Source organism: Scyliorhinus torazame, chromosome 5 (genome assembly GCF_047496885.1).
Source record: "Scyliorhinus torazame isolate Kashiwa2021f chromosome 5, sScyTor2.1, whole genome shotgun sequence".
NCBI classification, from domain to species: Eukaryota; Metazoa; Chordata; class Chondrichthyes; order Carcharhiniformes; family Scyliorhinidae; genus Scyliorhinus; species Scyliorhinus torazame.
Window position 1 is genome coordinate 270,642,875 of NC_092711.1, and position 25,790 is coordinate 270,668,664.

The 25,790-nt window shown below is 48.2% G+C and overlaps 1 protein-coding gene across 3 annotated transcripts in view; it reads right to left on the reverse strand.

Moving 5' to 3' along the window:
• Positions 1-1,513: 1,513 nt before the first annotated feature.
• snrnp35 (small nuclear ribonucleoprotein 35 (U11/U12)) overlaps positions 1,514-25,790 on the reverse strand; it is a 29,012-nt gene continuing 4,735 nt past the window's right edge. The window contains exons 1-2 of one of the 3 annotated variants that reach the window (XM_072505529.1): positions 8,864-8,956; positions 1,514-3,221 (exon numbers count right to left, since the gene is read on the reverse strand). In XM_072505529.1, the coding sequence (XP_072361630.1) occupies positions 2,432-3,221; positions 8,864-8,865 (792 nt within the window). In that variant the 5' untranslated portion in view covers positions 8,866-8,956 and the 3' untranslated portion in view covers positions 1,514-2,431. Of the gene's footprint in view, positions 3,222-8,842; positions 8,957-25,790 lie in introns of those variants that run through there. The other 2 variants (XM_072505527.1, XM_072505528.1) reach the window with 2 other exon arrangements.

The window sequence follows — 25,790 nt, forward strand, 5'->3', positions numbered from 1 at the left end:
CGATAGGCTGAATGGCCTACTTCGGCACTGCAGGAATTCTATGTTTTCAATCGATGTTTTTTGCAGCAGAAAGCATAGCCATCAATGGTATGATTAAAACTAGGGACATGCAGGAGGCCAGAATTGGAGGAGTGAAGGTATGTCAGGGTTATGTGGATAGCAGGATAAAGCAGTCCACATGATCAGTATCTCAGCCTGAATGATGGCGCCCTTTACTACCAGCACACCATGAATGGCTTGTGCATATCTACAGGATTTCTTTACTATCACTTCGTCAAACCCGCAAACTCCACCACTGACGGGTGTTGGATGTGTGGGAATGTTGCCGAAAATGACGGGGGGCTGGATTCTCCCAAAATGGAGCTATGTTCCCCACGCCGGCGTAAAAACGCTGGCGTTGCACTCCTGCATTTCCTGAAAATACAAGCCGATTCAATGCCCTGCAGGGGGCGAACAGACAGGATGCTTCACGCAGCTTTGGCTGCAGATATGGGCCCCCCCCCCCATACTTGCGGTTTCGAGTCCGTGCATGCGCACGGTGGCGGCCTCCAATGGCCATGCCGAGCGCCATGGCAGACTCGGACCGTGGAGGCATCTGGAAGATGTCGGCCCCTCCGATCGGCTGCACGCCCGAGGATCCGTCTGGCCCAATCTCTCCCCCGGCCACCCATAAGCACCCCCCTATCGGTGCCCGATCCCCCCGCCCCCCACCAGGGTGGCTGCGGATTGAGTTCGCAGCCACCACGCGAGAGTCCCGACCGGTCATAGGATGTTAGTTCCACACCGTTGAGAACTCAGCCAGTCAGGAGTGGAGGATCTCTGGGCGGGTCGCTGGCAATGGCCCCCCAGCCGTGTGGAGTAAATCGCGACATCGCCGAGTTTCAGATCCTGGAGAATCGCCAGAGCGGTGCCATGCCCGATTTCAGCGCAAAAGTCGATTCTCCGATTTGGCGCGGGGCTGCGGAGAATCCAGCCCATGATGAAAATCCAGCTTTTCATCGTGTACTCAGTTTTCAAGAATAACAAATAGTAACGGGAATACCAATTTAAACTGCACGAGTGTGCTGATTGGTAGAGGTGTTCATAAGATTATAGGAGCAGAATTAGGCCATTTGGCCCATCGAGTCTTCTCCATTCGATCATAGTTGATCTTATCCTGGCCTTAACTCCACCATCCTGCCCATTCTCCATAGCCCTTCAAACCATTACCAATTAAAAATCTGTCGAACTCATTAAATTTACCCATTGTCCCAGCATCCACTGCACTCTGAGGTAGTGAATTCCAGATCCAGCCTATCAGAACACTCTTGAGTTTATGACACAGTAAATCAGGTACACAGGCTATGTGCATCCACAAAATCATGTTTTAGCATTAGCCAACAAACTAGAAGCTAAAAACGGAAGGGAAATAACACTGCTGGAATACAATGAGATGGTAATGGAGAATCTATCTAGCAAGGAAGTGGTCACCTACATCATGGAAATACCACCCATATTCAACTTTACACAAAGAAAATTAGAAAATCCATTTATTGCAATTACGTCTACACTCACTTCAGGCTAAACAGAAATGTGTCATATTCCGATTTGGCAGGTAACAATACTGTAAAATCTGTAGGCGTGTAAAACAAAATCAGCATTTTAAGTGAATACAAGAGCCAGAAGCCTATAGCTTCAGTGAGAATTACATGAATATGTCGGAAAAGAATGATTGATTTCCACACAATGATTCACTGGATATACAATCAAGCATTGAGCAATATAAACAACAAAGGTCCATGCTTCCTGCTTGATAGGTACCTGTAACAATTAGCTTCACTTCTCTTGGATTATTGGGTGGGGAAGGCAGCTGTTGGACATAGTTCCTGCTGTGTAGATGCTAGATGAGGACTGATCATCCTACTCACTCGGGTCTTTCAAGAGTGGCCAGTTACGAGGGATACTAGGGAGGGCAACACGGTTGCGCAGTGGCACTGCTGCCATACGGCACCAAGGTTCGATCCTGGCTTTGGGTCACTGTCCGTGTGGAGTTTGCACATTCTCCCTGTGTTGCATGGGTTTTGCCCCCACAACCATGGCAGGTGGATTGGTCACGCTAAATTGCCTCTTAATTGGAAAAAATGAATTGGGTACTCCAAATTTATTTTAAAAAGATACTAGAGGGTGGCTAGTACCCAGCAAGGAGGGCAGAACACTGCTAAGGAAAATTACCATCGTATTTTTGTTTTTAAACACAGAACTTTAATAGAACACAATCCTTTCTCCTCAATAAAATGTAGCAGCTTATGAGAACGTTGTGAACATTATTTCCAGTCAAAATACACAACAGACTTTACATTCCTGTTATGCCAGAAAAATGACTGGTTAAATAGCGCCTGACAAGATATTTTAACTTTCATTTCCCATGGAAGGTAAGCCTCTTTTATAGCTTCTATCGTCGGGTTTTATGCTTGTTCCTCCTTTGGTTTTTATCTTCCTCTTTATATCGATCTTCATCTCTTTGTCGTTTATGATCTCTTTCCCTGCTTCTGTATCGTTCCCGATTTCGCTCACGTTTTTCTCTTTCCTCACCTCTCTCTTCTCTTTCTCTTCGCCTTTCCCAGTCACGACCTCTCTCCCACTGCCGGCTATCCCTTGATAGCTCTCTGGAACTTGACCTATCCAGTTTGTCTGCTTGTCCCTCTGTATACATTTCAACTTTCAGTGCTGGGAGACTTATAGGTCTTCTAAACGGACGATCTCGCCCACCAAACCGTAGCTGACCAGATTCTTTTTTACCACCTAATCCCCCCCCAAGTCTCCGTGGGACCCAACCTTTCAAAGTGCGCTCCAATTCAAAATCCACAAATATTTCATGCTGGTCTACCACTAATTTATTGCTGTCCCGATGCGCCTTCAATAATGAGCGCTCGTCCTTGTATTCGATGAAACCATAGCATTTGGAAAACCCAGTGACAATGTCACGCACGAGCCTCAATCTGCGAATGTCCCCAAATCTGGAAAAAAATTCTTTTAGCTTCTCCTCAGATGTCTGGGGATTCAACCTGGCTACAAAGAGTGTCAAGTGGGGGTCTCCTATCACTCCCTTGTTTGGTTTATACTTGGCTGCAATTGCCCTGGAGATAGCTCGGTCATGGGGCTCCTCATCCGTGCTATCGATGCTTCCAGCTTTTAGTGGATTATACTGCTTTGCAATCGGAGTCCAAAGCTCATTCATTGCCCTGAAACACAACCAAATCTTGAATTAAAACCTTCATTCCTTCACCACAAATTTAACACTATTACTAGTACCACATTCAATCACAACTCCTCCACTCACTGCTTGGGTCCCAGAAATAGCCGAGACAAATGCAGCAAGGTGCATCAGTGCTGAAGTAGTCACAGGTACTGTATTAACTCAGCAATCAGGTGTCTGGATAATGAACCTGGATCCAAGCACGGCTTAATTATCACAGTTCAGGCTAATCTTTTTCTCATGACACCGACATGCAGTCTAGCCAGGATGATCACTGCAATAAATATTAAGCAGGAATTTTTTCTCCTCCCTCACCCAAGGGCAATGATCAATTGCAGCATCCAATCATTGGCCCATTTAAAATTGGGCAAAGACCAAATCTGATATATCCTTACCCTCTGCAATTCAGTTTACCACAGAACATTAGGACAAGGTTGAAACTTGTTTTTCATTAGTTGTTATGGTTGGAGGGATACTGATTGTTTTGAGTTCACAACTGTGTTGTTGCTGCATTTATTATTGACTATGAGACTGCACAAACTGTTACAATTTACACAGGCAAGTATGGATGCAGAATTACACTTAGTAACATATGAGCCAGACTGAACAATGGGGTCAAGTATTAACAAATTTATTGTAGTTCCCGAATCACTTAAACTACATATTTGGTCTTAATTATCTCATTATATATTTTTTATTAACTTTATTTTCTTTTGTATATTTGATTTCAAGCTGACTTTCAGTTACTGAAGGTCCCATATCTGAATGTCAAAATTAATACCTGGCATTTGATGGCATTACAACTCAACCGACAGCAATAATCAGAGGCTCGCCCAGTTCCAAAACATTGCAGGCATCAAAATCTGAGTGTAAAATTTCCCAATGTATCTCCAATATTATATTAAAAGGACAGGCAACTATTAAAAACTGTAGAGGAAACTAATTCTCAAAGATGCAGTGACACCTCATATTTTGAATGTTCTTTTTAAAAAAATATTTTTATTCGTGCATTTATAAATAAACATCAAATGAAACCATAATCAAGATAAAAAGGATAATCAAAAGATAACAAACAGGAGATCACAGCATAACTCAATGAAGAGCCAACAACCACAGCCCACCCTCCCTACCATACCCCCCACCACCCTCTCTGCCTCCACTTTTTCTTGTTAATCCTAACCCCCCCCCCCCCGACTTAACTGTCCTGGAAGAAGTCAATGAATGGTTTCCATCGACCCGCTTAAGGCAAATTTAATTTTCTCCAGCCTAAGGAAATCTGCAAGGTCGCTCACCTACATCCCCGGCTAAGGGGCGCCGAGTCCCTCCACCACAACAGGATCTGTCTCTGGGCTATCAGAGAAGCAAAGGCCAGAACTTTGGCCTCTCTCATCCCCTGGACTCCCAGGTCTTACGACACTCCAAACACTGCGAATTCTGGACTCGAGACCACTTTCACCCCCAGTGCCTCCGACATCGTGCCAGCAAACCCCCATCAAAATCCCTGCAACTTCGGGCAGGCCCAAAACATGTGAACATGATTCACCGCCTCCACATGTCCTCTACCCCCTCAAAGAACCTACTATTTCTAGCCACCGTCATATGCACCCTATGGACTACCTTAAATTAAATGAGACTCAACCTGGCGCACAAAGAGGACCCATTCACCCTCCTCAAAGCTTCCTCCCATAACCCAGCCTCGAACTCACCCCCCAGCTTCTCCTCCCACTTTCACTTAACTACTATCGGGACGCCCTCCTAGTCCAAGAATTCCTTACATATCTTCAGGATCAGAGATATTGAGGCCTGCATCAAAGTAGGGGGGAGCTCACCCTTCTCCCTCACCTCATTAAATGTCCTCACCAACAGGGGCCCCAGGTCACCCAAACTTTTTTTATAAAACTCTACTGGGAAGCCACCCGGGCCCACGGCGTTCTCTGTCTGCATTGCCCCCATACACTTCAGCACCTCCTACAATCCAATGAGAGCTCCCAGCCCATCCAAGAAATCCTACATTCCCTCTCCCTCAGCTGGGGGTTCGGATTCATAAAGCCTGCTCTAGAACTCAAACACCCCATTCACCCCTACCGGATCCAATACACTCCACCTTTGCCATCCTTCACCCTGACAATCTCCCTCGCCGCCTCCTGCTTCCTGAACTGGTGGGCCAACATCCTGCCAACCTTCTCTCCGTACTCTTAAACTTCCCCTCTCGCCCTCCACAACTGCCCCACTGCCTTCCCTGTGGACACCAACTCAAACCCCATCTGGAGCTTCGGCCACTCCTTCAACAATCCCGCCTCCAGGGCCTCCGCGTACCTTCTATGTACCCGCTTAATCTCGTCCACCAACCTTGACATCTCTACCCGCTCCTCCTTCTCCCTGTGAGCCTGAATTGATATAAACTCCCCCTGACCACTGCCTAGAGTGTCTCCCACAGCATTGTGGCCGAGACCTCACCTATGTCGTTTACCGCCACGTACCCACGGATGGAAGCCCTCACCCTCTCACACACCTCCTCCGCTAGCAGCCCCACATCCAACCTTCACTGCAGGCGCTGGCCCTCCCCGATCCACTCGCAAGTCCACCCAATGCACTTGCAATTCCAAGGCCACAATCGCCAAATTCCCCGGGGTCCACCACCTCCACCAGCCACTTACCCACCACAAAATAGTCAATCCGCGAGAAATATGAAAGCTCCTTCCACCTCGGCTTCCCAAACCTTCACGAGTCCACTCCATCCATGCACCCCACAAACCCCTTCTGCTCCTTCGACACCGGCAAAACCCTCCCCGATCTCGAACTTGAACATTGACCGTGTTAAAGTACCCCCCCCCCCCCCCCATAATCAGCCGATGCGAGTCCAGGTCCGGGACCTTCCCCAATACTCGCATCAAACTCCAAATCGTCCCAAATTGGAGCATAAACATTAACTGGGACCACTGGTGCCCTCCAATTTCTCACTTACCATCACAAACCTCACTCTATATTTTGAATGTTCTACAAAGCAATATTTGTTGACAAAACAGAATCATAGAATGCTTACATGCAGAAGGATGCCATTCAGCCCATTGAGTCTGCACCAACCTCCGAAAGAGGCACCCTACCCAAGCCCCCTACCCCGCCCTATCTCCATAACCCCACCTAACCTGCACATCTTTGGATACTAAGCGGCAATTTAGCATGGCCAATCCACCTAACCTGCACATTTTTGGACTGTGGGTGTAAATCGGAGGAAATGCACACAGACATGGGGAGAGCATGTAAACTCCACACTGACAGTCACCCTAGGCCGGAATTTAACCCGGGTTCCTGAACTGTGAGGCAGCAGTGTTAACCACTATGCTACCATGCCACTCACCACTGTGCCACCTTGTCAAGTTGTGACATTGAGAGGAATTACAGAGATAGGGAGGCACGAAGCCATGAAGAAATTTGAAAACAAGGATGAGAATTTTAAGAAGACTAAATTAACCTTGACCGTGAACCAGTGTCAGCGGGCGCAGGGCGAGGGGAAGTAAGTTGCCAAGAGGAGGTTAATAATAATCCACAAAGGGTAGGTTCAGTCAGTAGGAAGGAATCTGGCAGATGGAGTGGAAAAATGGGAAATTGACCACTTTGGCAGGCAGAATAGAAAAACAGAATTATCTTTAAATGGCAAGAGATTGCAGTACTCTTTTAAAAAAGTTTTTTAAGGGGTCTGGGGTCACTGGCTAGGGTAGCATTAATTACCCTCGAGAAGGTGGTAGAATTCTCTTCTTGAATTGCTACACTCCATGTCATGTTAAGGCACACAATACGTTACAAAGGGAGTTTCAGTATTCTGACCAAACAACATAGTTCAAAGACAGAATGGTATGTGGCTTAGAGGGAATCTTGCAGATGGTAGGGTTTGCACATATTTGCTGATCTTGTTCCAAGAGGTGATAGAGGTTTTGAAATTGCTGTCAAAGGAGCCTTGGTCAGTTCTTGCAGTGCATCTAATGGATAGTACACATTGTTGCCGCTGTGCTTTCATGGTAGAGGGAATGAAATGTTTAAGGTGGTGGTGTGGTAACAGCCTCAGGGCAATACAAAGAGATCTGGATGTCCTGGCACATGAATCACAAAGTTAGTATGCAGCAAGTGATTAGGAAGGCAAATGGAATGCTGCCATTTATTGCAAGAAGAATGAAATATCAAAGTGAGGAAGTTATACTACAGCTGTTCAGGGTCTTGATGAGACAACATCTGGAGTATTGTGGACATTTTTGTTCTCATTAGGATATACTTGCTTTTGAAGTAATTCAGAGGTTCACTTGACTCATTCCTGGAATGAAGGGTTTATCTTATGAAGGTTGAACAAGATGGGCCAGGGCAGCACAGTGGCAAGCACTGCTGCCCTACGGCGCCGAGGACCCGGGTTCGATCCCAGGTCACTGTCTGTGTGGAGATTGCGCATTCTCCCTGTATCTGCGTGGCTCTCATCCCACAACCCAAAAAGATGTGTAGGGTAGGTGAATTGGCCATTCTAAATTGTCCCTTAAGTGGAAAGAAAATTGGGTAGTCTAAATTTTTGATTACATTTTTTGAAAATGTTTTAAAAAAAGAACAAGTTGGGCCTGTACCCATTGGTGACCTTACTGAACCTTGTAAGATCATGAGGAGACTTGACAAGTTGGATATTGGTAGGACGTTTTCCATTGTGGGGGTGACTAGAATCAGGGGACACATTTTAATAATAAAGGTTCCCCCTTTTAAAGCAGAGATGAGAATTTTTTTTCTCTCAGACGGTTGTTAATGTAGAATTTTCTTCCCCAGGAAGAGACTGGAGGCTATGGCATTGAATTTATTCAAGGCCAAGTTAAATTGATTTTGATCAGCAAGGAAGTCAAGGGTTATTGTGGTTGGCAGAGTGGAAAAGGAGTTGAAACCTCAATCAGATCAACTATAATTTTATCAAACGGCAGGGCAGGCAGAAAGGACCAAATGTCTACTCCTGCTCCCAAGTCTATATCATCTTAGTAAGGACGTAGCATGTTAACTCCATTGTTTCCCCTTTCTGCACTAGGATCTTGGAGCTTCTGACGTATGCAAGAATCTGGTTTCACAGGCGCGGAACATCTTGTAATGGGGTTTCTTCATTTGTTGGCCGGGACAGCGAGTGCTTGCACACTGTTCATACATTGGGAGCATCATCTGAAACGCACTTTCCAGCAGAAACCATTGACATGACCAAGAACCCTGACTGACCTCCCTCGACTCTCCCATTGAGAATGATTTTAATGTCGCAGCTCAGGTCAATGAACTCAATCCAACCTATGGACTGAATCAGTATTGTAACGAATATATTTTTGCCCTTGGGTGCAATGATCCCACCAGACTTGAGCCGCAGAAGGAAATACAAGGTCAGGCGCGGCTCCTGCCCTGGTCATTAGGTCGCGGGATCAAAGTCGGGTAGGCGCTGGAGGGGAGGAAAAGGGGGTGAATGGGGTTCTCCCTGTCCAAAGTCAGACACCATGGCTGGCCGGGAATGTGAGGTCCCAGCGACAGGACGGCACGAAGTCCCACAACAAAACCCGAGACATTACCCCTCAGAACAAATGAAATTAACCCGAGAGAGAGGCCGACCTGCCAGACGAAACCCCATACATTCAGTCATGAATAAATCATCGCTTCATCCTCAGAGCAAATCCAGCCTCGACTCCCGGTACCTCTGGATAGCTGTCATTTCCGGTCCTGTCAGTTTAATGCTCCGGCTTGCTCAACTTCCGGGCCGCCGCAAATGGCAGTGCTGAATTTTTGTTCCCTTTCTCTTGTCCTGGGAAGGGGGTGGTGGTGTCTGGGAATGGAGGGAGAGTGAACTGACGGATATAAAAGCAAATTACTGCGAATGCTGAAATCTGAAACAAATGTAGAGAATGCTGGCAAATTTCAGTGGACCTGACAGTATCTGTGGAGAGAGATCAGAGCTAATGTTTCAAGTCTGGATGGCCTTGAGACTCTGGGCACGATTTAACCTAATGGGAGCAAAGCCTCATAGCGAGCATGTTTAGCTGCTTGTTTCCAAGCTGCATTGACCGAGCATTGGAATATAGTCAAGCCTGTAACAAATCTCATTAAAAATAAAATAGCGTTTGAACTAAACCAAACTCCACTGTCAGCAGTTAGTAGAATTGGTAACACTCTGTCCCCACCCCACAGCAATCACCAATCCACACTCTGCAAGTGGAGTCATCATCTTAAGTTGGCCATGACTCTTGCTGAGTTGTAATGAATAGTCGTAGAATTCATGCAGTGGCAATAATTGTGAATGGCCACTATATAATATCAAACTATAACACAGGGTTTTTCAGGTGTGTCGTGGGTGGTGTTGCTCTTATTAGCCTTAGTTTTATTAGCTCTGATTATGTCACCTTTGCTCACGAGTCGCCAGGTATCTTTCTGATACCGCCACGTGGTTCAAGCTCGAGTTATGATTAATAAGACAGCACACCGCTTAGTAAGATTGAAATCAACGGTCATTTATTATGCACAGCAATAAATACTTACACAATAATCCTACTCTCTATATCACTACCTACCACTACTGGCCAATACTTAACTTTGGGAATGGCCCACCAGGTCAGGGAAACGAATGGCTTATCGAATTGGGTCTGGCCTGCGGGATTCAAAAGGCTGATACAGGTCGATGGTTAGGAGTCTCGATCGGGTAGCGATCGCTGGAGTCAAACTTACGGTTTCTGATCGATGGTTCTTGCGAAGGTTGCGAGCAGGAGAAGAAGGGAGAGAAGGGCTGATCTGAACTTGGCCCCCATTTTTATAGGGGCCAGGGGCTTCCCGCCTCTTGGGGTGGACCTTGACCCTGAGTCCCAAGTGGTCACCCCGGTTATACCCGATCGCATCTAGGATCGCGGTATGCATTTCTGCAAGGGTGCCTCCTCCTACGTTCTGTGGGTAGGGGAGGGCTGCTGCTACCGATGGGTCTAAGCTGAGGACCATGAGCTTTACCTGCTCTTTCTCATCCAGGCCATACAAGGTCGCCTGGTGTTTGACGCTGGCAAAGAAATGGTGTGGGTCTGAAACGGGGAACAACGGTGTGATTTTAGCACACGCGTCCCGTAATTGGGTCACTGTGAGGGGGGTGGAATATAGGAATTCCGCCTCGTCTGCTGTGGCTGTGCGGTGGGTTGTTACAGGGTTCATAGGAGCCTGAACAACCTGCTGTGTGGGGGGTGGGGGTGCTTTCCTCCTTTGGGGCTTTCCCTGCGCACATGTTCCCTGAACATATCTCTGTGCTGTCTCCTGTAATTCTTCCCAATCAGGGCCGTCTTCCTGTTCTAAACTTTCCCCAAAGGTTTCTTGGAATCCTTTTTGGACAGAAAGCCGTGATTGCAGGTCTGCAATTTGCTTTCGGCACTTCGCATGGTCTCTGGTACTCTGCCTTTGTTCCGTGGTTGCAGCGTGGAGCGCTCTCAAGGCTGCCTTGAGATCACTACATTGCTTCTGTAGCGTCTCCACCTGCTTCTCTGTCTCTTTCTTAACCAGGACTGCACGCTGCGTGTCCTGATAAGCCTTCTCATACTGGGATTGAAAACTGCTTGAATGCGCCAGACAAGACTGGTGACCCCATTTGGTGTCAGCCACCTCTTCGTCCTTTGCCGCTAACTGCCTTTTCAATTCCAGGTTCTCTTTCTCTATCTCGCATACATCGATTTTACTCATACGATGTATGCCTTCTATTTCTTTCCGGAGCGTCCTGACGACCTCCTCTGTGCCTCGCAATTGTGCCAGACAGGCCACAATTGCCATCGGCTTGCGCGCTTTTGCTAAGCTCTTCTTATGGATTTCACTCATGTTCTCCCACCAAGTATGCCCTATACTTCCGGGACCTGAGTCGTCATTATTGCAGAAACCGCTCCACACGGGCCATCCTTTGCCCTGTAGAAATTTCCGAATTTCCACTTCCCAAATGTGACACTGTCCCACTTTAAAGCTGCTGATCGGTGCGACCGCAAATTCTTCGGGGTTCATGAGGCGTTGCATTGTCTGCATGGCCATCTCTCTTATCTGCTTGTTTGTTCGAATTTGGAACAGGGGGCTAAGGTGGTGTCGTAGATGCGGGTATGGCTTGCGCTAATTTCCGAAAATACCGGCTTCCGACAGTTTTGACACAACAAAATCTATCAGTTTTACCTTATAACCCTGTTAGTTACGCATGCATACACACACTTCCGAATTGTGAATTATTAACCAGAACCGCTTGAACACTTGTGGGGTTTTTTTTGTTTGTTTTTGTTTCCAATTGGATTCTATTCAAATTTCTGGGGTTCTCCCGGAGTGGTTTTCCACTTCTATCTCGGGTCCCGGCGGAGTCGCCAATTATGTTGCTCTTATTAGCCTTAGTTTTATTAGCTCTGATTATGTCACCTTTGCTCACGAGTCGCCAGGTATCGTTCTGATACCGCCACGTGGTTCAAGCTCGAGTTATGATTAATAAGACAGCACACCGCTTAGTAAGATTGAAATCAACGGTCATTTATTATGTACAGCAATAAATACTTACACAATAATCCTACCCTCCGTATCACTACCTACCACTACTGGCCAATACTTAACTTTGGGAATGGCCCACCAGGTCAGGGAAATGAATGGCTTATCGAATTGGGTCTGGCCTGCGGGATTCAAAAGGCTGATGCAGGTCGATGGTTAGGAGTCTCTATCGGGTAGCGATCGCTGGAGTCAAACTTACGGTTTCTGATCGATGGTTCTTGCAAAGGTTGCGAGCAGGAGAAGAAGGGAGAGAAGGGCCGATCTGAACTTGGCCCCCATTTTTATAGGGGCCAGGGGCTGCCCACCTCTCGGGGCAGACCTTGACCCTGAGTCCCAAGTGATTGGACTTGTTCCCAATCACTGGGTTCGATATGCTCCAATAATGGGGCGATTCCTTGATCGGGGGGTGGTCATTCACCTGACTTTGTCTCGGCCACTGCTGGCGCCGAGAGGTCTGGCCCGGCATTCAATTACTAATATGTTGCAATTGTTCCCGGGGATAGCCGATTAAACTGCAGATGTCTGTGTTGGTGTGCTGCTAATGGTCGCAGGTATCGATCTGGGCCGACTTCCCCAGAGCTGAATATGCTATTCTGTCTGCAGCTGTCCGTTTGTGCCCTGTTGGCTGCTTTTCCCATCAGCCTTTTCGGTTAGCCATTTTATATTGGGCTTTGGCCAAATTAATCTGGAATCAGCCATTTTAGGTGGCTACATTCGCTGTTGAAATGGTCGCAAAGTGATCAGTGGCAGCATTCCAGATTATGGGCGAAGCACCCAACGATCATGACCAGCTTTCAAATAGAGGATGTCGCCACGATCGCCCTTTAAATACGAACAATGGAGTCTTCTCACCAGAAGCAGCGGTAAAGAACAGGCCACGCGCCCGGCACGTACACTGACATCACCTTCCCTGTCCATGCTGTAGCCGCAAAATCCATTTTGTAGCTACAAGCAAGCAAAATGACTGTGAAGAACTGAAGATGGATCATTTTGTAATAAGGAAGAGAATGCCAGAAACACAAATAGGCCAGGATCTCACAACTGAATCTGCTGGAGAAAGCTGCCCAGGGGAGTCCACTGCAGGACAAAGCAGTGCTGGTGTGAGCTGTATACAAAGCTCCAGGCCCTCTCATGAACAACCCATTAAGAAGAAACTGAAATTGGGAACAAAGCAGTATAAAGATGATTCCTTGAGGTATGGCTTTATTAATTGTGCTAATGCAAATAGGATGCAAAGCCCATGTATGTTATGTGCAGGGAAATACTGGCTAATGAGAGTTGGATGAGAACTATGTCTTACCTTGCAGACATCTTTTCAATTCTTTTTTTAAAAAATGTTTTTTATTGGATTTTTGCATAGAGTATATTTTGCCGTTATTTACACAGGATATGATATATCTATATATACGTAAGTAGCCATCTGTTCGTGCCGGTGAGGCACTTCCGGACGGCAATCCTCGAGTGGGTCTGGTGCCGGTGTTGCCCCTCGCTTCTCCCGGTTGGATTTCGCCGGCATTGTCTTCTCGTGCACGCTTCCGCTTCAGCCGGCCCTCCCGTCCTCCGCCTGTATTCTCCTTTTTCTCTGTTCCTGTGGATGTCAGGTTGGTTAACATTCTCTCCGCCCCCCCCCCCGCACCAGCTCCCTGGCTCTCCTCCATTGCTCCCTGTCTCTTCTCTCCACCCCCGCTGTGGTTTGCCTTTCCTTCCTCTTATAGTGAGTTGTCCCCCCCCTCCCGTTCTATCTCCCCCTCTCATGCTTTGGTTGCTTTCCCCTGGTTCCTGGCTACCTGGCTATTTTTCTGCTTGTTTGTTGGCCACAAACAAGTCCCAGAACAATCGGATGAATAGCTCCCATGTTCTGTGGAAGCCGTCATCTGACCCTCAGGTGGCGAATTTAATTTTCTCCCCTTGGAGGGATTCCGAGAGGTCGGACAGCCAGTCTGCAGCTTTAGGTGGTGCTGCTGACCGCCAGCCGAACAGGATTCTCCATCGGGCGATCAGGGAGGCAAAGGCAAGGGCGTCTGCCCTCCTCCCCAGAAACAGATCTGGCTGGTCCGAAACCCCGAAGACCTCCACTTTCGGTCATGGCTCCACCCTCACCCCCACCATTTTGGACATTGCCTTGAGAAGGCAGTGTTAGAGGTTTTAGTTGCTGTGATATGAAGAGTCTAAAGTTCTGTTCCTTTTTCACAAACACACATTTATTTTATTCCAACAGCCTTTGTACAAAACTCTAACTATACATCACCTGCCAGAGGCCACCTGAAGCCTCAGTGTCAATTATTGGATACTTAACATAATTGAGACAACTAATTGCAATGTCTCTTAACCCATTACTTAACAGTCTCCCCTTCCTTGGAGAAAAAAAATAATTAGGTGAAAACAAAATTTCAAGAAACTCAAAAACAACACACATGATTCCCCCCCCCTTTTTTTTTGGACGAGAAAGATAAAAAACAGTCACAGAAACAAGCGCCCTTCATTAACAATATCCAAAAGTTTCTGTGAACTTGCCCCTCTTTTCGTAAAACAGTCTGACAGTTGATAGCTCCTGTTGACCCATTTAATTTTTGTTATTTCCCCTCTGTCCAACATCTGCTTCAAACTTGCGATGTCTATCCGTAACCTCTTTTCATTGACACTTTTTGTAGAGTGCACATTTTCCCACAGGGATTTATTGTCAATGTGACTGTCAATAGGTATATTATCCAAATCCCCTAATCCCAAAATTTCTGTCGATATCATACTTATATAAAAGGCCATATCCACCGCCTCTACAAGGCTTAACGTCTCAACAGCCAAAGTGCTTTTTACCACTCTCCTTATTTTCTTTGTTTCCCACACAAGCGGGCAACATTTACCATTGTTCTCCAAAAGGAAAATTATAAAACCTCCTGCACTTGAAACCCCATCACATAAATTTGTGTAGGACGCATCACTATAAACTATGAGTTTCAAGTGCCTAAGGTCACCTAAAGCCGGGAACTTCAAAACACACTGCTGCATTTTTAGTTTGGCCAACGCTTTATTAGCTCTTATTATGTCTTCCACTTTGGGATCATTCATTTTTGTACTCAACTCTAAGACATCAAAACTCACGTCCGGTCTAGTCTGTCTACCTAACCAGTTCAGTTGCGCAATTAAACTTCGCAGTTGCTCTTTTTCTATCTTTGAAACCATTGCGTCTTTTTGTGAAACTCGGCCACGACTAATTGCTATTGGGCTGATGCTTTCCAAATAAGATTGCTGACGTAAAGTTGCCCCTAACTTAGTCTGTCCAATTTCCAGTCCAATATATTTAAATGCACCAGAAGCCTGACTTCCAACCCTGAATTCTTTCCTCAAACCAGAGATTACAATAGCTTCAAAATCACTAGTCCCACCCCAAAGAAAATCGACATGCATCATAAAAATGCCAGAAAGATTTCCTTTATAGTGCCAGTAAAACATTGCAGGATCTGCTTTCAACTGGCAACAGCCAAACTTTAACAAAACTGACCTGACTGAAAAATACCAGACTCTAGATGCATCATTTAACCCATATACACATTTGTTCAACTTCCAGAGTACCCCTTCTGTGTTAGCTGATTCTTTAGGAGGACAGCAAAACATGTCTCTCTGGAGCTGATGCCACTGCAAAAAGGCAGCTTTTATATCTTTAGATTTGCATTCCCATGCCTTTGTGGCTAATAGAGCCAAGAAGATCTTTAAAATAACCTTTCCTGGGGGGGGGGTTGCTTTTGGAGGAGGTGGACCTGTGGAGCGCTGCCAATAACCAGGTGATAGTCGGCTATTACCAGGCCAATCGTCACATCAAGGACACCAGCTGGACAACACCAAGCTGTCGGGCGAGTATGGTGGGCCAGCGGTGATCGTGCACGAGCGGCTGGATGGCAAGTGGACGCCCAAGGCCAAGAACATGGTGATGTGGCAGGACTGAGTGGGCACGCGGGCATTGGTCAGCGAGCTGATGGAGCTTCGGGCGTACGGCAGGCTGGTGAACTTTGACGACCACCTGGATGACATTCGGCGGGACTGGGCCAACGGCCACATCAACGAGAGGATTGGGGCACTCGCCCCCACCACAAATGGCAGTGCATGACCCCCCCCCCCCCCCCACCACTCTCCCCGCTGTCACCAACCCCTTCCCCCCCCACCACTCTCCCCCCTGTCACCAGCCCCTCCCCCCAAAAAAAACCCACCCACATCAGTCCAGCTGCTCTCCAGGCACTGGGCGGAGCAGGAGAATGAAATCGGAGCCTATGGGTCATTCGATGGACGGAGTGGGGAGGGGGAGGAAGGCTGCCTGGGCTACCCCCTGAACTCCCCTCCCCCAACACCTACCAGGGGCTACCTGTACCCATTGTGATTCTCGATTGGAAATTCTCTGTATAAAGGTTAAGAATAAAAAGGGCACTGTTTCCGAATGGGGGGGGAAAAAAAATGTTTTTAAATAAAAATAAAATTTACAACAAGCTTTTTATCAGCGAAAGTCCCATTTTCAACTGCCATTAACACATCCTTAACCACTCTACTTGAAATATTATTTGTCAGTAATGGAATACAATAGTGTTCCGACTGTGTAAATTGTAAGTCCACCGTCTTTCCAAAAACTATTGCCTTATCCTGTTCCATATCCAGTTTCATGTGTGCTTTCTTCATCGACGGTCTGCTCAGAAGCAAAGGTATCTCACTTGATACAACATCCGTGCTAATGAAATGATTCACTCCGGCAATATTGCAAGGGATCACCACTCTTTTCAGCGACTTCAGAGTATTATCATCCCCAAACCTGAAACTTGTGGAACTTTCAAATTCCTTAACCTTGTTACAATTTTCAGCATTCAAAGAGTCCAGGTAACATTTTAACCAGTCAATTCCACACACAGTAGATGTGCAGCCACTGTCCAATACAGCACAGTAGAAGGATTCTGCAACCAACACCCTCATTACCGGTGTAAAACTGCTTGTCAATAGGACAATGCCTTCTTTCTGGTCACTGTCTTTTTCCTCTTCTGACTCTTCCGTGTCATGTGTCGCTTCATACACTCTATCATAACGAGTTGGACAGTTGAAAGCATAATGGTATTGAGAGTCACATCGAAAACATTGATTTATCATGCACCGTGCATTTCTGGGGTTCATCTTCCGTAGGTTCTAACTGGGTTTCTGTCTTCATAATTTCCTTGTCTCGGTCTCCTTCTATAGTCTTGAGCCCTGTTCGTAGCCATACAATTTCGGCATCCTGTTAGTAGTGTATCTTCCATATTCTGCCTTATTGCAGGCTGACCTATTCGGGTCATCAGAGCCATCGGAATCGAATGTTTCCCCAGAAACTTTTGTAAAGCTTTTGTCATCTGTTCGAATAAGGTATCCTTATCAGTAAACTGAACTCCTGTCAAAACCAGGAGCCATGTTGCTCACTCTAGCACAGTCAAGTAATTTAAAGGCTAACACAGACTGTGGAAATTCCAGATTGTGTTTCTGCAGCCTTTTATATAGTCTGCCAAATTCCATTATATAGTCTTCCATGGAGATATCCTCCATTTTCCGGAACTTGTCAAGATCCGACCATGCTTCATACGCACTTAACAAGTCATCTTTCTTATAAATCTTATCCATATAATGTAATAAAGTCTCCAGACCTTCTTCTGAGTCTAACTCTTCCAATTCCAGCTCAGAAAGCACTTTGTTTCGGATTTTACTGCCATATGGTAAAGAAAGAGCCAATGCCATACCTTGTTTTCTCTTTCCCAAAGCAGTTACCTTAGTCCACATAACTACTGCACTTCTCCATTGGTCGTACAATTCCCTTTCAGAAAATAAGGGAGGATAGTCATATCCAGCCATCTTTATCCTTGGTTCAGCCATATATCCCTTTTTTTTTTTCTCACTCACTGGTTCTTTCTTTCAACCCTTCACATTTACACAGCAACCATCCTCTGCTACCAATTGTTAGACGTTTTAGCTGCTGTGAAATGAAGAGTCTAAAGTTCTCTTCCTTTTTCACAAACACATTTATTTCATTCCAACAGCCTTTGTACAAAACTCTAACTATACATCACCTGCCAGAGGCCACCTGAAGCACCTTTACATATCAGTGTCAATTAATGGTTACTTAACATAAATGAGACAACTAATTGCAATGTCTCTCACCCCATTACTTAACAGGCAGTCCAGTACTCCACAAGTCTGGGGCAGGACCAGAACATGTGGGCGTGGTTGGCCAGGCCTCCTTGGCACCGTTCACATCTGTCCCCCACCTCCTATGTAGATAGGCCAACGAGAGGCGAGGCCGTATTGGATTTGGTACTGGGTAATGAACCAGGACAGGCGTTAGATTTGGAGGTAGGTGAGCACTTTGGTGATAGTGACCACAATTCGATTATGTTTACTTTAGTGATGGAAAGGGATAGGTATATACCACAGGGCAAGAGTTATATCTGGGGGAAAGGCAATTATGATGCGATGAGGCAAGACTTAGGATGCATCAGATGGAGAGGAAAACTGCAGGGGATGGGCACAATGGAAATGTGGAGCTTGCTCAAGGAACAGCTACTGCGTATCCTTGATAAGTATGTACCTGTCAGGCAGGGAGGAAGTGGTCGAGTGAGGGAACCATGGTTTACTAAGGCAGTCAAAACACTTGTCAAGAGGCAGAAGGAGGCTTATGTAAAGATGAGACATGAAGGTTCAGTAAGGGCGCTCGAGAGTTACAAGTTAGCTAGGAAGGACCTAAAGAGAGAGCTAAGAAGAGCCAGGTGGGGACATGAGAAGTCTTTGGCAGGTAGAATCAAGGATAACCCTAAAGCTTTCTATCGATATGTCAGGAATAAAAGAATGACTAGGGTAAGAGTAGGCTCAGTCAAGGACAGTAGTGGGAAGTTGTGCTTGGAGTCCGAGGAGATAGGAGAGGTGCTAAATGAATATTTCTCATCAGTATTCACACAGGAAAAAGACAATGTTGTCGAGGAGAATACTGAGATTCAGACTACTAGACTAGAAGGGTTTGAGGTTCATAAGGAGGAGGTGTTAACAATTCTGGAAAGGGTGAAAATAGATAAGTCCCCTGGGCCGGATGGGATTTATCCTAGGATTCTCTGGGAAGCTAGGGAGGAGATTACTGAGCCTTTGGCTTTGATCTTTAAGTCATCTTTGTCTACAGGAATAGTGCCAGAAGACTGGAGGATAGCAAACGTTGTCCCTTTGTCCAAGAAGGGGAGTAGAGACAACCCCAGAACAATAGACCAGTGAGCCTTACTTCTGTGTGGACAAAATCTTGGAAAGGTTTATAAGAGATAGGTGTATAATCATCTGGAAAGGAATAATTTGATTAGACATAGTCAACACGGTTTCGTGAAGGGTAGGTCGTGCCTCACAAACCTTATTGAGTTCTTTGAGAAGGTGACCAAATAGGTGGATGAGGGTAAAGCAGTTGATGTGGTGTATATGGATTTCAGTAAAGCATTTGATAAGGTTCCCCACGGTAGCCTACTGCAGAAAATACGGAAGCATGGGATTCAGTGTGATTTAGCAGTTTGGATCAGAAATTGGCTAGCTGGAAGATGACAAAGGGGGGTGGTTGATGGGAAGTGTTCAGACTGGAGTCCAGTTACTAGTGGTGTACCACAAGGATCTGTTTTGGGGCCACTGTTGTTTGTCATTTTTATAAATGACCTGGAGGAGGGCGTAGAAGGATGGGTGAGTAAATGTGCAGATGATACTAAAGTCGGTGGAGTTGTGCACAGTGCGGAAGGATGTTACAAGTTACAGAGGGACATAGATAAGCTGCAGCGCTGGGCTGAGAGGTAGCAAATGGAGATTAATGCAGAAAAGTGTGAGGTGATTCATTTTGGAAGGAATAACAGGAAGATAGAGTACTGGGATAATGGTAAGATTCTTGGGAGTGTGGATGAGCAGAGTGATCTCGGTGTCCATGTACATAGATCCCTGAAAGTTGCCACTCCGGTTGAGAGGGTTGTTAAGAAGGCGTACAGTGTGTTAGCTTTTATTGGTAGAGGGATTGAGTTTCGGAGCCATGAGGTCATTTTGCAGCTGTACAAAACTCTAGTGCGGCCGCATTTGGAGTATTGCGTGCATTCTGATCGCCACATTATAGGAAGGATGTGGAAGCATTGGAAAGGGTGCAGAGGAGATTTACCAGAATGTTGCCTGGTATGGAGGGAAGATCTTATGAGGAAAGGCTGAGGGACTTGAGGTTGTTTTCGTTCGAGAGAAGGTTAAGAGGTGACTTAATTGAGGCATACAATATGATCAGAGGATTGGATAGGGTGGACAGTGAGAGCCTTTTTCCTCGGATGGTGATGTCTAGCACGAGTGGACATAGCTTTAAATTGAGGGGTGATAGATATAAGACAGATGTCAGAGGTAGGTTCTTTACTCAGAGAGTAGTAAGGGTGTGGAATGTCCTGCCTGCAACAGTAGTGGACTCGCCAACACTAAGGGTATTCAAATGGCCATTGGATAGACATATGGACGATAAGGGAATAGTGTAGATAGGCTTTAGAGTGGTTTTACAGGTCGGCGCAACATCGAGGGCCGAAGGGCCTGTACTGCGCTGTAATGTTCTATGTTCTATGTTCGGGGAAGAACCTACTCATACGGGTTCTTGTTAAGTGGGCTCTCTGTACCACTTTTAGTTGTGTCAGGCTGAGCCTTGCGCAGGTGGAGGTGGAATTGACCCCATGCAGTGCTTCGCTCCAGAGTCCCCACCCTATCTCGATCCCCAGGTCCTCCTCCCATTTCCTTCTTGTTGCGTCCAGTACGGTGTCGGCCCCTTCTACCAGTCGGCCGTACATGTCGCTGCAGTTTCCTCTCTCTAATATGCTTGCGTCCAGTAACTCTTCCAGTAATGTCTGTCGTGGCGGTTGTGGGTAAGTCCTTGTCTCCTTTCGTAGCAGGTTTCTGAGCTGCGGGCACCTTCTTAAGACCTTCTTTGTGATCCTAGCATTCTTCTCTTTCCCTCTCCTCCCTCTTCACCCCCCCCCCCCCCCCCCCCCCCCACACACACACACACACACATATGAACACCATGATTAGTTTGTCTACCACTTGGAAAAAAGGCCTTGGGGAAGTAGATCGGGATGGCTCTGAATAGGAAGAGGTTACTGGGCAGCACGTTCATTTTGATCGTCTGTACTCTCCCCGCAAGGGAGAGTGGGAGTGTGTTCCATCTTTGCAGGTCCTTTTTTACTTCCTCTGTCAGACTGTGAGGTTCCATTTGTGGATCTCTTTCCAGTCGTGGGCTATGTGGATCCCCAGGTAGCGGAATTTGAGGCGGGCTTGTTTAAACGGCTGTGGTAGTCGGTCTTCGGGGTATTACGGTACCCTGAATCATGCTGTAAGACCATTGGTGTGGGAGGTACCTGAGACTGCTATTTTCATTGGTGAAGCCTACCTGCTAGTTCCGCCCAGTAAGGCGGAGTATAAGAGCCTGAGTCTCCCCAGCAGCTGCATTCTGTACCTCGTGCAATAAAGCCTTCAATTGTCTCCAATCTCGTCTCGGGAGTTATTCATCGAGCATCAATTTATTGCACTAGATTTCAAAGAATGGAGCTCCGAATCAAGCCGGAGTGTCTGCAACTCAGCCCCCAAGCGGCAAACTCAGTGGCAACCTTCAAACACTGGCTGGCGTGCTTCAAAGGGTACCTAAGGACGGCCACGACTGAACCTACAGAGGACCAGAAGATGCAAGTTCTCCACTCGAGGGTGAGCCCAGAAATCTACACCCTCATCGAGGATGCGGACAATTTCAAGACCGCAATGACCCTGCTGAAAGTACACTATATTTGCCCTGTAAATCAGGTCTACGCCCAACATCTGCTAGCGACGAGGCGACAAATCCCCGGGGAAATCGCTGGAGGAGTTCTACCGTGCACTCCTGGTGTTAGGGAGGAACTGTGACTGCCCGCAAGTTTCGGCCAGCGACCACATGCAACATTTGATCCGGGACGCTTTCGTTGCAGGTATGCTGTCCTCCCAAATCCGCCAGCCATTGCTGGAGAAAGAGACACTAGGCCTCAAGGAGGCACAGGCCCTTGCTAGCTCCCTGAAACGCCCGCGCTTACGTCCCTGACCGCGCGGTGGCCCCTTGGGCAGCGTGGAACCCCCCCCCCCACCTCCCGCGGCCGACTCCGATGCATCTCCCATCCCCCCACAAGCTTGCGCTGCGAGACTGCCAGGCAACCCCGGGTGGCCCCGCTGCTATTTTTGCAGGCAAGCCAAGCACCCCGGCAGTGCTGCCCGGCCCGCTCATCCATCTGCAAAGGGTGCGGCAAAAAGGGCCATTTCGTGGCAGTATGCCAGGCCCGGGCGGTCGATGCGGTCTCCGGGGGTGAACCGGGACCGCCACCACAACTCTCTCCAACAGCTGCATGCGGCCAGCGGGCGCCGCCATCTTCCTTCTCCAGGGCCACGTGCGGCCTTCGGGCGCCGCCATCTAGTCCCCCGGGGACCACATGCGACGGATGGGCGCCGCCATCTTGTGCACCTCCAGCCATGTGCGACCAGTGGGCGCCGCCATCTTGGCTGGACTCTCAGGACCCCGACTCGGATGACCAAACACCGCTCGAGGAAAACACCCAAATTTTGCCACGACTTGCCTCAGTGACCCTAGACCAGTCTCGGCCCTGAACACTCTCGACTGCGACAACGACCGTGCTCATCAACGGGCATAAAACATCCTGCCTGATCGACTCCGGGAGCACAGAGAGCTTCATACACCCCAATACAGTAAGGCGCTGTTATTTTCCCATCCACCCAGTCAACCAAAAAATCTCCCTGGCCTCCGGGTCACACTCAGTAGAGATCAAAGGGTTCTGCATAGCGAGCCTCACAGTCCAGAGAAGGGAGTTTAAAAATTACTGGCTCTACGTCCTTCCTCACCTCTGCGCTGCCACGCACCTAGGGTTAGACTTCCAATGTAACCTCCAGAGCTTAACTTTTAAATTCGGTGGCCCTATACTCCCCCCTCACTGTCTGCAGCCTCGCGACCCTCAAAGTCGATCCGCCTTCCGTTTGCGAACCTCACCCCGGATTGCAAATCCGTTGCCACCAGGAGCAGACGGTACAGTGCCCAGGACCGAACCTTCATTGGTCGGAAGTCCAGCGGTTACTGAAGGAAGGTATTATTGAAGCTGTCAACAGTCCCTGGAGAGCTCAAGTAGTGGTTGTAAAGACCGGGGAGAAGCATAGGATGGTCATCGATTATAGTCAGACCATCAACAGGAATACGCAGCTCGATGCGTACCCTCTCCCCCGCATATCTGAAATGGTCAATCAGATTGCACAATACAAGGTCTTTTCCACGGTGGATCTAAAATCCGCCTACCACCAGCTCCCCAAGCGCCCTAGCGACTGCAAATACACTGCATTCGAAGCAGATGGGCGGTTCTACCACTTCCTAAGGGTTCCCTTCGGTGTCACAAATGGAGTCTTGGTCTTCCAACGGGAGATGGACCGAATGGTTGACCGGTACGGTTTGCGGGCCACGTTTCCGTACCTCGATAACGTCACCATCTGTGGCCACGACCAGCAGGACCATGACACCAACCTCCGAAAATTCCTCCATCGCGCAAAAATCCTTAACCCGACATATAACAAGGACAAACGCGTGTTCAGCACCGACCGCCTAGCCATCCTCGGCTACGTAGTGCATGATGGAGTTAATGGCCCAGATCCCAAACGCATGCGCCCCCTCATAGAGTTTCCCCTCCCCCACTGCTCCAAAGCCCTGAAACGCTGCCTGCGATTTTTTTCATATAATGCCCAGTCGGTCCCCAACTATGCGGACAAGGCCCGCCCACTAATCAAATCCACAGTTTTTCCCCTGTCAGCAGAGGATCGACAGGCCTTCAGCTGCATCAAAGCGGACATCGCAAAGGCCACGATGCACGTAATCAACTAATCCCTCCCCTTCCAAGTCGAGAGCGACGCGTCCGACGTGGCCCTGGCGGCCACTCTCAACCAAGCGGGCAGACCCGTGGCCTTCTTCTCTCATACCCTCCATGCTTCAGAAATCCGCCACGCCTCAGTTGAAAAGGAGGCCCAGGCCATAGTAGAAGCTGTGCGACATTGGAGGTATTATCTAGCCGGCAGGAGATTCACTCTCCTCACTGACCAACGGTGGGTTGCTTTCATGTTTGATAATGCACAGCGGGGCAAGATAAAGAACGATAAGATCTTATGGTGGAGGATCGAGCTCTCCACCTACAACTATGAGATCTTGGATCATCCCGGGAAGCTAAACGAGCCTCCTGATCCCCTATCCCGCGGCACATGTGCCAATGCATAAATGGACCGCCTCCAGGCCCTCCACGAGGACCTCTGCCACCCGGGGATCACTCAATTTTTCCATTTCATTAAGACCCGAAACCTGCCCTACTCCATCGAGGAGGTCAGGACCACCACCAGGAATTGCCAAATCTGCATGGAGTGCAAGCTGCACTTCTACAGGCCAGAGAAAGCTCACCTGATAAAGGCTTCCCGTCCCTTTGAACGTCTCAGTATGGACTTCAAAGGGCCCCTCCCCTCCATCGACCGCAACGTGATTGACGAGTACTCCCGGTTCCCATTCGCCATCCCCTGCCCTGACATGACCGCAGCCACCGTCATAAAAGCCCTCCACAGTATCTTCACGCTGTTTGGTTTCCCTGCCTGCATACACAGCGAAAGGGGGGGTCCTCCTTCATGAGCGACGAACTGCATCAATTCCTGCTCAGCAAGGGCATTACCTCGAGCAGGACGACCAGTTACAACTCCCGGGGAAACGGACAGGTGGAGACGGAGAACGGAACAGTCTGGTAGACCGTCCTACTGGCTGTACGGTCCAGGAATTTCCCAGTCTCCCGTTGGCAGGAAGTCCTCCCGGATGCTCTCCACTCCATCCGATCACTCCTGTGTACCACGACCAACTAAACCCCTCACGAACGTCTCCTTGTCTGCCCTAGGAAGTCCTCCTCCGGGACCTCGCTCCCAAACTGGCTGGCAACTCCTGGACCCATCCTGTTCCGCAAACATGTGCGGGCGCACATGTCGGACCCATTGGTCAAGAGGGTCCACCTTCTGGACGCTAACCCTCAATACGCCTACGTGGCGTACCCCGACGGCCGACAGGATTCGGTCTCCCTACAGGACCTGGCGCCCGCTGGATCTCCACCCACACCTCTACTACCAACCCCATCCTCCCTCCCACCGGCGCACCCACAGCCGCCACCTTCCCAGGTGGATCGGTCCTTCCACTGGTCCCATCTAGGGGTGATGAAGCTGCTGAAGGAGCCGAAGCCATTCTCCCGGAGCCACGGATGCCCGAGCCAACGCCTGCATCACCGCTGAGGCTACGACGATCGCAGAGGACGACCAGGGCCCCCGATCGCCGAATTGCTTTACTCGGACTGTAAATAGTTGCGACATGTAATGAGGCAAAAACACTGTGCTAATGTATACCAGGTACCCATAACCTACACCTCTACCACTGTATAACGCAAGACCACCAACCCCGCCGGACTCTTTTTTTAACAGGGGGTGAATGTGGTAGGCGGTATCAGGGGTATTACGGTACCCTGAATAATGCTGTAAAACCATTGGTGTGGGAGGTACCTGAGACTGCTAATCTCATTGGTGAAGCCTGCCTGCTGGTTCCGCCCAGTAAGGCGGAGTATAAGAGCCTGAGTCTCCCCAGCAGCTGCATTCTGTACCTACGCTGCTGGGGGAAACATCTAGTGCAATAAAGCCTTTAATTGTCTCCAATCTCGTCCCACGAGTTATTGATCGAGCATCAACGGCAGTCCTGTTAGTGCTGCCCCACCTACTTGTGGGTGTACCGGGAAGATCTCGCTTTTGCTCATGTTGAGTTTGTAGCCCGAGAAGGCGTCAAACTCTTTCAGGAGCGCGCTGATTCCGTCCATGCTGCTTTGTGGGTCCGAGATGTAGAGGAGCAGGTCATCTGCATAGAGTGAGACTCTGTGCTCGCTGCCTCCTCTTCAGATCCCCCTCCAGCTTTTTGCCG